General features: G+C 45.3%; 2 protein-coding genes across 4 annotated transcripts in view; one reads left to right on the top strand and one right to left on the bottom strand.

Moving 5' to 3' along the window:
• The window catches only part of macrod2 (mono-ADP ribosylhydrolase 2), a 689,196-nt gene that overhangs the window by 576,845 nt on the left and 99,089 nt on the right, over nt 1-13,262 (bottom strand). The window lies entirely within an intron of this gene.
• Nucleotides 527-12,216, top strand: flrt3 (fibronectin leucine rich transmembrane 3). Its single transcript, XM_083775637.1, has 3 exons — nt 527-815; nt 7,080-7,815; nt 8,964-12,216. Exon 3 carries the CDS (start codon nt 9,006-9,008, stop codon nt 10,956-10,958), a length of 1,953 nt encoding a protein of 650 aa, XP_083631763.1. The 5' UTR covers nt 527-815; nt 7,080-7,815; nt 8,964-9,005; the 3' UTR covers nt 10,959-12,216.

Below are 13,262 nucleotides of genomic sequence, written 5' to 3' on the forward strand. Positions count from 1 at the left end.
GCGCAAGTTGGCACCTCGGCAGAGTGCATTTCTAGTTATTATTATTATTATTATATTGTTGTTGCAAAAAAGCCATGAAAAAATTTCGCTGTTTGTACACAGTGACAAACCAAAACCCTCTTGAATTCTAACACGCACAATTAACCAAACAGCCACAACACTAAAACAGGAATCAAAATCACTATCAATGTCTCACCAGGACACCTTTCCAAAGAGCATATATGAGCTTTATTTCCAAGCAGATAGTGTGACTATTCACTTCTCCTTACTGCACATGTCTGACAAGGGATTTTAATGACTTTCCCCTTTCCTCCACTCCCTCTAGTGTAGCCTGAGAGCACTGCGAGCTCTCTTTGCGTCTCTCTCGGAGAGAAAGGAGAAAAATGAGAACGAGAGAGAGAGAGAGAGAGAGAGAGAGAGAGAGAGAGAGCGAAGGCCCCTCCCCCTGATGACATCAGCGCTCTGTTGAAGCAGAGCTAGAAGCAGATACAACTCCACATTTGTATTGAGCTCTACCCAAGCGATCTGTCGTCCTGCTCTCTCTGTGTCCTTGGTTTGGTCGCACGGCCAAAAGAATGTCTATGTGAGTGTGTGTGTGTGTGTGTGTGTGCGGATACCAGTAAACATACAGTGCAGATACAGAACTATATCGTAGTTCTAAACCGTTTTGAGTGGTGGTGCTTTTTTTTGGAGGATCTGAATTGAAATCCCCCCCTTTTTACCTGGATTGGATTATTATACTTTTTTCCCACATTGTGAAAGCCTTTTTTTTAAGGATACCTATTACTTTATTTTTGTTGTTGTTGATTCTAGAGGTAAGTGTGTCTTCGGCTGGTCTAGTCATTCTGGAATCTGTATTCACTTTTTTGGATCCTCTTTTGTAGGGAGAAAAAAAAAAGTCACCTCATACGTGATAACGTAGTTGCTAGCTAATTAGTTGCCCTCATTTTTATTCTAGGTCCTGCCGCAAAAGATTAGCCTATCTGCCTTGTTGCGAGGCGATTGGATGATCACAGTCTAATCAAGTAGGCATCGCATAGAATTTGCATCAAATGGCCTATACTAAAAAAATAGAGAGAGAATCCCATGTGTTTACATTAGGACATCTTGATGTGCAGTTCACCAGATATCAAATCGAGAGTAGACAGCCTATTCCTTCCTCTCTTCAAACCCATGTCATGCATTGGGCTTCGGTGCTGCGTCCCTCTCCTGTGCATTACGGACCGTAGGCTACGTTCAGAGACAGTGCAGATTTTTTATCTGAAATTCTTCTCTGATTTACCCCCGTCTTTTTGCCTCATGAATACTTGGAGCGCGTTTATTTAAAATAAAACAAAACTCACTAGATCGGTCAATACGTAGTGGCATAAAGCAACAGTGACGTGGAAGTCGCACCATTCGCCTAGCATCTCATCATCCCCATCCTTTCAAACCACAGAGGAAAAATAAATGAAGATGGTGCCGAATGCCTCAAAGACTAATGAGATTAAGGGAATGTGCGGTTGCGGCTCCCTCCCTGGCTGTCATACAGTTGGAGGAGAGAGAAGACGCCCCGGCGCACATTGAAATGCTGCTTGCTGATCCATCCGGGAAAGGAAAGCGGAGTTTGTGTCCGTGAAGGGCAGCTGGGAAACTCCGATAAATGCGTCTCTCACAGCCCAGCCGGTGGGCGTTTGTGTCTCCCTCCCTCCCTCCTCGTCAAAACAACCGCAACAACCGATCTCTCTTTTAGATAAATTCCCAATTACTGTAAATTGCCATGCAGCCTATACTCTTAAAGCGTGTATAAAACGAAGCAGGCGCCCACCACACCACAGCACCATACGTTTTCTATAAGCTCTGTGCGCAGCCAAGAAGGTATGGCTAGTATACTGCGGTGCACTGACTGCACTCATATGGAAATACGAGTTTCATAATCATTTTATAGCCTTAAATGACAGACGGCATAGTAAGGCCTAGTTAATTGTACTCAACAGCACATGCATGGCATGTATATTAACACAGCTGCAAAATACCTACAATGTACAACAAGCACAGCTTTGTGATAATTAAGTGCCATAATAATAAGCAGCCTAGCTGGAAAAGCGCGGTTTACACTATACCGACACCCTAGTATTCTTTACACGACGCCGATTAATGCGACTGTTTCTACAGTGCAGATTCACACCACGCATTTCAAGTAGAGCTGGCGATGAAACATTATGACACCCAGCGTTGATACAGTCTCTAGTCTCTACACATGAGAATAAATTGGTGTTTTGTGTATGCAGCAGTAGCAGTACTGTCTGTGTGCTTTAACTCACCTGGGTATTATAAAACACATGGCCATGGCTGATTAAAACTGACCAGGGCCATCCAATCATTGAACTGTACAAAAATCATAGGCCTTAAATGCTCAGCCAGACTGCGGTCATTGCAGACTGCAATGCATTTTCAGGCAGCCTAGACAAGACTCCAGTTCGAATAGAATGACAGCAGTTATTGTTTTAAAGGCAAAAACATGAATATAGTCTGATAAACATGGTGGGCATGTGGACAAATCAAATTATCAGGCTGCCTGAGGCAGCAGACACCAGTCAATTTGCTTTCAGGGGTAATTTGCATATCGGATTAACACCTAACCAGAGATCACTAGAGACAGTATTCTCTTGAGCAATACACAAAACAATGTATATAACACTTGTCTTTGCTCAAACAAATGATTTCACAATATGCAATTATGCAACAGCAATTTCCAGAACCATTGTTCCAATTATCAGCTATAATTTCCAACCCTGAATTGCCACTTAATTCAGTTCATGTCCTAATATATTTAGGGCTTGAACAACAATGTCTCATCACCTATTCCAAGTTTCGAACCAATACCCTTAATTGTATGTAAAGGACATTTTAACATACATAAAGCTGCTAGCTAGATGGTGTTGCAAGTTAAATAAGGCAGGCCTGCAGTGAGCTGGATGGTCTTAGGCAGTGGTTTTCAACCTTTTTCCATATCAAGGCCCATTATTTATTCAGCATTTGAGCCATGGACCACCATTTGATGACATTTAGCTTCTCAGACCCAAAACGAAAGAATATTTTGTCATCGCTGACCCACAATTCCATGTTGTTGGCAGACGTTGATCAAGATATCAATTCTTCCACATTCTCTAATTGCGTAGACTTTTTGTACATTAAGTAATGCAGATGTTAGTTTAACAATAATGCAACGTAAATGGACCCATACAGGTCCATTTGGTATCATTTTACACACTCAAGAGTTAAAGATCTATAAGGGACCGGGTCCACTTGGTTACCAACTCTACTTCATTCAGCTGTGGACCACCTGGAACCCCCCCAAGGACCACTGGTTGAAAACCACTGCTCCTGGGTGATAATCATGGAGGAGAAGCACCAGTCCTCACAGTGTGTGTTGGAGTGAGCCTGTCACACACATCCACGGCTCATCTTGCAGTGCCTACCACCCCCATGTGGGGAAAAAACATGCAGCTGCTACAGAGCTCTCCTTTCAGACTGCTACAAAAGACAGAGCCCCTGTCCGCCCCACACCCCCTTCTCGACCCGAATGGGCCAGCAGTGGTATCATCTGTTCGCCACATCCAAAAAGGGAGGCCACGGGGAGGCCTCATACCCCAAAATCTGCGAAACTATTATAGATTTTCTCCCCCTTTTTCTTCCGAAATGAAATGCGCCCCTGTGTCTCTGTGAACTCAGATGTGACCATCAATGTTCCATTGTGTCGGGAGCGCCACAGTAGGCCCCTGCTCGGCCCCCCCGCTCTCTTAATGCAACGCGGACCCATGTGACGAGCGCTTGGACTTGGTTTACAAAACACAGGCCAGGGAACACAACAATCATATGCCGCGAGGTCCCACTGTGATAACACCCACTGTGATAACCCTGCTATCAAAGTCTGCCAGAGCCATGAAATGTGAAACTAAAAAGCAACATAAAGGGTGAATAATATACGAGTTGACACTCTGTGTTGCATCCACGTTTGGCAAGAGTGATCTTCTTTAGCCAAAATTGCATTTTAACTTTCATGAACTGAATAAACAACGGTCAGCCGTTTAATCCCCCCCCCCCCCCCCCCCCATCTTTTGAATTTGTAATTGCACTTTTGGGCTAATCTCCTACTTATTTAATTTAGAAATCTTTTCAGGCTTGATGTGCCCAGAAACGTGGGCTAGCCGTCAACTGAAAGACAGTCAGAAATTTCCAAACTACAATGCGATCTGGAAAACATAATCAAGAGCAGATACATCAAAATGATTTCCCAATGGAGAGCTGCACTGTTGTTCAAAATTAATTTCCACACTCATGAATAATTTAACATTGAGCCATTACTATTTCTACTGCACTTTCCACCCTAAATTGCAACCCATGTAATATTATTCCTTACATTAAAAAAAACTGAGATTCATTATAATCTGGAATACTTTTGACAGGCATGAAATTGTTTTTCCGCCATTTTCTTCACAAAGCCTTTTACTTTCTCCTTCAGCCCATGGCTGTGGGGCACATAGTCCTACTAGGCCCTGTTATTGCACACTAATGTGCACTTACCCTTGTAAAGTGTAATATGGCTATCAGTGTCCAGCATTATGTGAGCCTCCCACACTCTCAAGTCTCAACTGAAAGGTAACTGGCTGTACACACATTCACTATTTTAGCAGGCTGCTCAATTTAACTTGGCCAGTTGAGACTAAATGAAGCAGAAGCCTCTTCGCCCTGCAGAAGAGACCTCTTGGAGGCCGGGGCAGCTTATTAGACCGATGGAGAAAGACATCCATCACTAAAAAACACTTTACCCAACAGCCCTCTCTCTCGAAAGAGAAAGAATGTATGTGTGTGTGTGTGTGTGTGTGTGTGTGTGTGTGTGTGTGTGTGTGTGTGTGTGTGTGTGTGTGTGTGTGTGTGTGTGTGTTGATTGTGTGCGTGCACCATGCAATATATCTTGAATGTGGCGAGAAAGGCTCAACAAAAACAGGCAGTCCCAAATATAATAACTTTTAAGATGATTTATGTAGGCTTTAAGACACACATGCTTTCCTTGTAAGGAACAATAGAATGGGGGGCCTGTTGGTGAAATCCGATGAGTATGAAAATCTTTTTCAAAAAAAGGCCAGCGGACCAAAGGCCCTCATGCTCACTGCACTCACTGTGAAGGAGGCCCGATCTGTCCTGTTTTAGAACCCCCCCCCCCAAATAAGAACTCACCCACAACCAGTAAATGCAACATAGTAGCAGAGCCCAACATCCCGTCTGACCACATCTCAAAATGGTGTGCCTCAGCGTGTTCATTAATAAGATTTATGATTTTCAGTGATGCGTTTACTCTTTGTTGGTCGTCTACAGGCAGGAGAGAGGAACCATGTCGACTCGGTTGTTTGTCTTCCTGTCTTCTAAGCAGTGGTCCATTGAGTCACATTTTGTCAATAGTGACTGGCTGTTTTAGGTGACAGAGGTGTAGTCTACTCTGTATAGGTAGGCACGAAAACATGCTTAATGTTCTGGAATGTTGATATATAGACCTATTTATGGTGAGAACGGTCCTGTCTCGGAACCCTGGAAGACCATTATTCATAGTGCAGGCCCGGCCTGGCTGGGTCCTCTTTGATAAACAGAGAGGTCGACACTTATTCTTTTTAATGAAATCTTGACATTTTGAAATATTTGGTGGGAGACTACAGAGTAGCTAGAGCCAATGCCAATAGCAGTCCATTTTACAAAATTAGTTGAAAAGGGCTTTTAGAAAGTGAAATAGCTTGACTAAGCACTGCACTGAAAGTTAATTTGTAGGCATGAGGTGATGATGCCCCCCTACTCCCTAAACTCTTCTTCGATTCCAGAAGTCGGTATAGGGCACATGTGTCGTTTGTCCCCAGACACTAATCTATTACTAATGTAATACTGTTTGGATGGCAGTAATGCATTATTATTAGAGAGCATCTCAGGAGTCGTAATCGAGTTACAAGCCTCTCAGTTCTCTAATCTCCAGCTTGTCATGGAGAACAACTGTTAAATGCCCCCACCCTCCACCCCATGCACCTTTGCATGATGTTTTACAGCGCACTGTCACAGTCAGGAGGCCACACAGAGTTACATGTGAGGGCATAAAGCCATTGTGTTGTCAGAGGAAACATAACATTTTCTTTGGCAAAGGCAATTCTATTTTTACAAACAGCAGGCAGCGCTACAAGAGCAGCCTTCACTGGCATAAAATTAGAGTAGAGGGGTGAGGTGGGGGTGGGGTCTTAGGTAAAGGCTGGGGACTGACAAGGTTTTTGCACTGATGGGGCGTCTGTCCCTCCGCCATATGAAATTCAAATGGGGTTTCGTCTGTCATGAATATCCTTTAGCAGTGTGTGGGTGTTTCATTAAGGAGAGAGGGTGAGGGAGACAAATGTGGGCTTCAATGGTAATGTCTCTACCTCTTCTATAGACTTCACAATAGTCTTGTTTTAAAACCAAAGCAGATTGCATTCTTTTTATTTTCCTTTTTTTAAATCATAGAACCTGCTCTGAAAAAATGGCTAAACAGTGAGCTGAACAGAGGGTAGCTGGGTTCCACCCACCGCCATTGTATCATGGTCTACTCTAGATCACTGTAGCCTTTCGTATGCACAGACATTCTTTGTAGTGTCACCATAGAAAAAAAGGGTGGTCTACTGGTGGGGGGGTTGTCAAAGGTCAAACGACACAATCGTAGCTGAACGGGTCACTGAAGGTAGAGGGGTTTTCTTCTCGACTGAAAACGATAAGCTAGTTTAGAAAACAAAGCAATTATTTTGGCAAATAAGATCAATACAATGTTAGGAGTTAGAGAAGCTCTATTTTCCTACGGTTTCATGCTATTGAAACCATAAAAGGGTTTACTCGTGCAGAAATCTTAATTTGTGTTGTCTATACTCGATACAAATGTATGGCATTTAGCAGATGCTCTTAATCAAGAGTCAATCAAATATGATATATGATCTGTTAATGCACTGAACTGACCAACGTAGCCTGCTCTCCACTATCCTCACTCTAAACTGCACACCAGCATTAAATATGTCTACCTCTCCATTGTTTTCCAGAGTGCCATCTCAGCTGTGAGGACAGGAGTAAGAGGAGACAGCAGCATGAGCCAGGCCATAGATGAGTGAAGGAGGCTGGGCCGCAAAGGATACGCTGCCCTGCCCTTTTTGGTTCTTTGGAGGGAAAGGACATTGGTTACTTGCTTCAGGAAGAGCAACCAGAGCTGTGGATTAATGTGTACACCGAGTCAACAAGAGAGTAGAGGATTCTGCGCTACCTGCAGACCTGGAGTAGACCAGTGATTGAACAAGCCTGGATTGAGCCTGTGGAACAGTGGCTCAGTCCAGCTTTAACGCTACTCATGAGCGCTGGGCCTGAACACAGAAAGGAGCCTTTGCCGGAACTAAGCACTTCTTGCACGGGAGCCTCTATGACACACAAAAACATCTAATTTGGGGTTACGGACGAAGACGGAAAGACCTGCTCACTTGTCAGGATTTTTTTTAATATTCCCTGAGATTGCACACTTTGTCGACGAGAGGAGATGCTTTATCTGCGGGCTTATCTGCCATGGTAAAGGCTTTGAAGGCATGAGCGCCTGACAACACAGGGGAGGTCACCGTCCAAATAAGGATCGGCTCAGCAAACAAGTGGGTCAGGATATCACCAGAAGCCCCCCCCCCCCCCCCCCCCCACCGACAAACTTTTCTCCTCTGAGAGGATAAGATCAAATTCAAGAGAAAATTGATTGGATTTCTGGTGGCTGCTGAGGATTTAACACATCTTATAAATCAGGTATGACACATATGGATGGCAATGTCTCTTTCTGCCTCACTGACCACACCGCAATTTCTAATGAGACGTGCAAGTAAGAGAGGTCATGACAGGAATGCATAATTAAAGCAATAAATCAGTATTAGCCTAATTAAAAGGGAACTACACTTCAGTGGTCAGGAAAAAAAGGGGAAAAAAAGACAGACATCTAGTTTGCACCCAGCTGCGTTGGCAAAAACGATGTTATTAATTATATTAGTAATCTCAAGGGACATATTTGTTAATGTAAGATTTGGATTATTTTATTTGAAAAAGATTAGGGATATACTGTCCATATATAGGGAAATTAGGGATATACTGCCCCCCCCCCCTCCCCATCGCTCATCCACCCAAATCTACAGTGAATATCAATCGGGTAGAGCTGTGCCGAGATAAATGGCAATTATTATTATTAGTTATGTTTTAACCGGTGCAAATAACTGTGATCCTATTATTAGGTACAAATGTGTTCAATCCCTCAGAGGCATGGTTTCTGTCCAAGATGTTAATTTGTTAAAGAATGTAATCTCTTCCGTAAAGAGAGACTTTTCTTCCCTGCCGAGTAAAAGGCCAGATCAACTTGAGAATATGAATAGGGAAATAGATAGGCGATCATCTAAAAGGCACTCAAGAGCGTGCCGGTTCCACAACTGTTCATCAACAAGGCCTGACTTTGTTCACTCTGATATTCCGTCACAATGAAAGGAAGAGTTGAGATACAGAAATGTGTAAAATAACTAGGGAATGCGATTAGATTTCAAAATCCAAGGCCCAAAAGCCCCAAGCACAGGGATCCATTCCACACATCTCAGAAGTTTAAGGGATTCTTATCAACACGGCGGAAATGAAAAAAGTTGTTCAACTTGGAAACACAAGTTACCATCCAAATTTCTATCTTAAGATAAAACTGATGCCAAGACGGTTTGATAATTTCAGCTTACAATATATTTTGAATCCTAATCCTCATATCTAATTGTATTGGAGGAACACAAGTTGATTCTTTCAGCGGTTATTTAATCTAGAAAGTGCTGCGGGCAGCGTTTTCAAACAAACACCAATTATGAGAACAGGAATTTGGCTCTCCTTTAAAGGCCTTGTGCATTAAATGTACCCTTGTGTCTCCTCCCCAGGGGCCCCTGAGTGATTAGCCTGCCAGACAACACGGATTCAAGATGGTGCGTCAGAGCAAGGCCTTTATCCTCTTCCTCATCAGGGTCGGGCTGCTGCTGGGCCTAGCGAACCCCCTGGTGACCTCAGCCTCGTGTCCCTCTGCATGCCGCTGCGATAGGACCTTCATCTACTGCAACGACCGTGGCCTGACCTCCATCCCTACCGGTATGCCCCTGAACGCTACCGTGCTCTTCCTGCAAAACAACCGCATCAGGAGCTCGGGCATCCCGACAGAGCTGCGCAGGCTCTCCAACGTGGAGAAAATCTACCTGTACGGCAACAACCTGGACGAGTTCCCCACCAACCTTCCCCTGGGGGTCAAAGAGCTCCACCTGCAGGAGAACAACATTCGGATGATCACCCATGCTTCTTTAGGACAGATTCCTTACATTGAGGAACTGCACCTGGACGACAACTCTGTGTCGGCGGTCAGCATAGAGGAGGGGGCTTTCAGGGATTGCAACCACCTCCGGCTACTTTTCCTCTCCAGAAACCACCTGAGTACTATCCCGTCGGGCCTGCCTATGACCATCGAGGAGCTGCGCTTCGACGACAACCGCATCTCCTCCATTTCGGAGCAGTCGCTGCAGGATCTCATCAACCTCAAGCGACTGGTCCTGGACGGCAACCTGCTCAACAACCGGGGGATCGGGGAGATGGCGTTCATCAACCTCATCAACCTGACCGAGCTCTCGCTGGTGAGAAACTCCCTGACATCGCCACCGGCCAACCTGCCGGGCACCAGCCTGGAGAAGCTGCAGCTGCAGGATAATCACATTAATCGTGTTCCGCCTGGGGCCTTTGCCTTCCTCAGGCAGCTCTATCGCCTGGACCTGTCGGGGAACAACCTGAGCAGCCTCCCACAGGGCGTGTTCGAAGATCTGGACAATCTCACACAGCTCTTGTTACGCAACAACCCCTGGCAGTGCACTTGCCGGATGAAGTGGGTGCGCGACTGGCTGCGGACGCTGCCTGGCAAGGTGAACGTACGGGGCTTTATGTGCCAGGGCCCCGACAAGGTCAAAGGAATGGCCATTAAAGACCTCTCCACGGACATGTTTGACTGCACAGAGTCAGACTTGGGCACCACGTACGAGACAAGCACGGTCTCCAACACTTTACCCCCCTCTCAGCCCCAGTGGCCCTCGTTTGTAACTAAAAGACCCGTGGTGAAGGGGCCCGACATAGGTAGAAATTACCACAGCACGACCACGGTGTCGGGCCGAAAGATCATCACCATCAGCGTGAAGTCGAGCGGCACGGACACGGTCCACATATCCTGGAGGGTGTCCCAGCCCATGACCGCCCTGCGCCTCAGCTGGCTGAAGCTGGGCCACAGCCCGGCGTTCGGATCCATCACCGAGACCATCGTGCAGGGCGAGAGGACGGAGTACCTGCTCACCGCGCTGGAGCCCGAGTCTTCCTATCGGATATGCATGGTTCCCATGGAGACCAGCAACATTTACCTGTCCGACGAGTCACCCGTGTGCATACAGACCGAGACGAGCTCGCTCAAGTCGTACAACCCCACGACGACGCTGAACCGGGAGCAGGAGAAGGAGCCGTACAAAAACCCCAGTCTGCCTTTGGCCGCCATCATCGGAGGGGCCGTGGCACTTTTGGCAATAATCATGCTGGCACTGATCTGCTGGTACGTCCACAGGAACGGCTCGCTCTTTTCCAGGAACTGCACGTACAACAAGGGCCGTCGGAGGAAGGACGACTACGCGGAGGCGGGCACCAAGAAGGACACGTCCATCCTCGAGATACGAGAGACCTCTTTTCAAATGATACCCATAAACCACCTCCCCGTGTCCAAAGAGGAGTTTATGATACACACAATTTTCCCACCTAATGGCCTGGGCTTGTACAAGAGCCCACACAGTGAGAACAGTATTAACAACAGGAGCTACAGAGACAGTGGAATACCAGATTCAGACCATTCCCATTCATGATACGGCGTGTCGGACATTCATGTGATTGAGTGCGTGACGTGAAACACAAAGTGGCAAGACTTTTACAAAACACTGGATCTATAAAAGACTAAGGAAGCAATGTTCTGTACATTTGCCATATAATTTATATTTAAGGACATTTTATGAAGAGGAAGATCGCTTCCGATTGCAGGCCATCGCTGAGCCATCAGTGGGTGTTGTAACTAACTGCAATTCTATATTTTAGGGATTTGTAGTAATTTGTACTGTATTTCCTTTGCTTAAGGTTACCGACCAACTAAAAGAAACTCTGTGTTCTACTGAGATATGATGACTTGTCAACTGTGAAAGTGGGTTTTCATTGCTGTGTTGAACAATCAGAATTTAGAGAACCTTGTAGTATAAGCACACAGGTCATTCTTTAACTTTGTGGCTGTCTGGAAAAAACTAAAAAGGCAAAAAAATAAGAAAAAAACACACATGACGTAAACGAATGAAGGCACAGCTCAACCGAAAGCGGCAAAGCAGGCGAGTTTGCCCCCTTTAAGGACGAGTAGACAAACAGCTGCATCCATGTCATATAGAGACCGAGACGCCTGCTCATGGTATTTACTTGGCATGGACTAGAAACGAGTAGAGGTGAAGTGCCACGCTTTAGTTCTCTGCTTTGTTCCGTGTGTGAATTCTTTGTTTTGTGTTTTGCGAGACGCAAGGCACAGCAGCACAGCAACCCAAGTAGGGCTCCTGTGTTCTCTGACAGGCTTGTATGCCACAGCACAGGGCACAAAAAAAGCACACCGACCTTTAGGAGCTCTCTGCTCCCAACAGATGTGAGGGTGGAGGAGAGGCAGGCTGACACAGAGGATGTGAGGGTGGAGGAGAGGCAGGCAGGCTGACACAGAGGATCCCCCAATTATCTATTTGTACAAGCCAACAAAGGCCAAAGTACAATGGTGACATTCTTCAGTACCGTGTACCATACGTTATTCTAGACACCAGGCCAAAAAAAAGACGTGTTGGCTTCCATTAGTATTCCACAGTGTCAGCAAGTCCTTGTTATGAGTATTATTTTCTATTAATTTCCAATTGAACACAATTTTATGTTGCCACAACTTAAAGTTAATTGTTCTTTACAATTGAAAACCAAAGTGCATTGTATGCCCTTTGGCCAGTCTTGTATGTGCCTTGATCCAATGCTTATTGTATTTAGCTTTTTAAGAAACCAGTGACTTTTTTTCATACACACTTGAATATGAAAAATATTGGTCATATTGCAGAATAAAAGTGGATAAAATAACGGGTTCCTCTCTCTTATCTCACATATCACAAGACTTTCAATTTCAGTACTAGCAATGTGCAACTTCTAAAAACTTTGATGTAATTGCTCCGTTATCTTTATCTATTCAGGAGACTCCTGCTTTGTGCAAATGTGAACAGGTTCGGGTGAGAAAGAAAAGACCCATTTACTCTTTCATATAAAAACTATACTCCATCTCTCTCTTGCACACACACACACACACACACACACACACACACACACACACACACACACACACACACACACACACACACACACACACAGAGATAACATGCACATTTCCCATTCTTTTCAAGGATGTGAGCTCTGAACTAGCTAGCTCACAGGCATAAACAAACGCCCTTGCGAGATACAGTGAACTCCTTAACAGTAACTCTCATATTGTTCTGGAAAACCCAGTGTTCCACTCCACGGGCAGTCCGCGGAGCAACATCTGCTTCGGGCTGCTGTTGTTCTTTCGTGCGGTGAAGCCATGTGTGACATATCCGATTGGCCAGAGACAATCTTTTTTATCACAGAGTGGAATGAGGTCTGTAGAGAGATTGGACTCTGGGGTTTGATGAGCCTCGCAGGCAACCGAGGCTACAGAAAACTAATGACGAGCCACCATATGGAGGGTGGTACACGGAGACCCTGCTGGGGATGCCAGTCACTGCAGAGGACAAAATATATATACTTGGCTCCGGGCTCCAGGCAGGCACCACGCTTAATAATGTGGTTGCGGCTCATTCAAGCAGGAACCCGCAGATATAGGTGTGCACGCAAATACACTCAAATGGTATAGCCAACTCAACCTTTTCATTAATAGACATGGATGGGATATCACGCAGGGTAACTTGCTGTTGATACATCCAAGGTCACACTACCCAAGAAGACAGTTTACATCCATCATACTTGCACAAATGCACATAAGGACCCGACACAAAATCATATCGCTCACACACACACACACACACACACACACACACACACACACACACACACACACACAGGCAGGCCTTTAACAC

The sequence above is a fragment of the Protomyctophum parallelum genome, assembly GCF_964188405.1.
Source record: "Protomyctophum parallelum genome assembly, chromosome: 10".
Taxonomy (NCBI): Eukaryota; Metazoa; Chordata; class Actinopteri; order Myctophiformes; family Myctophidae; genus Protomyctophum; species Protomyctophum parallelum.

What these genes read in the sequence shown, in the direction of transcription:
- flrt3 (XM_083775637.1), top strand. Translation starts at nt 9,006, where the DNA reads ATGGTGCGTCAGAGCAAGGCCTTTATCCTCTTCCTCATCAGGGTCGGG.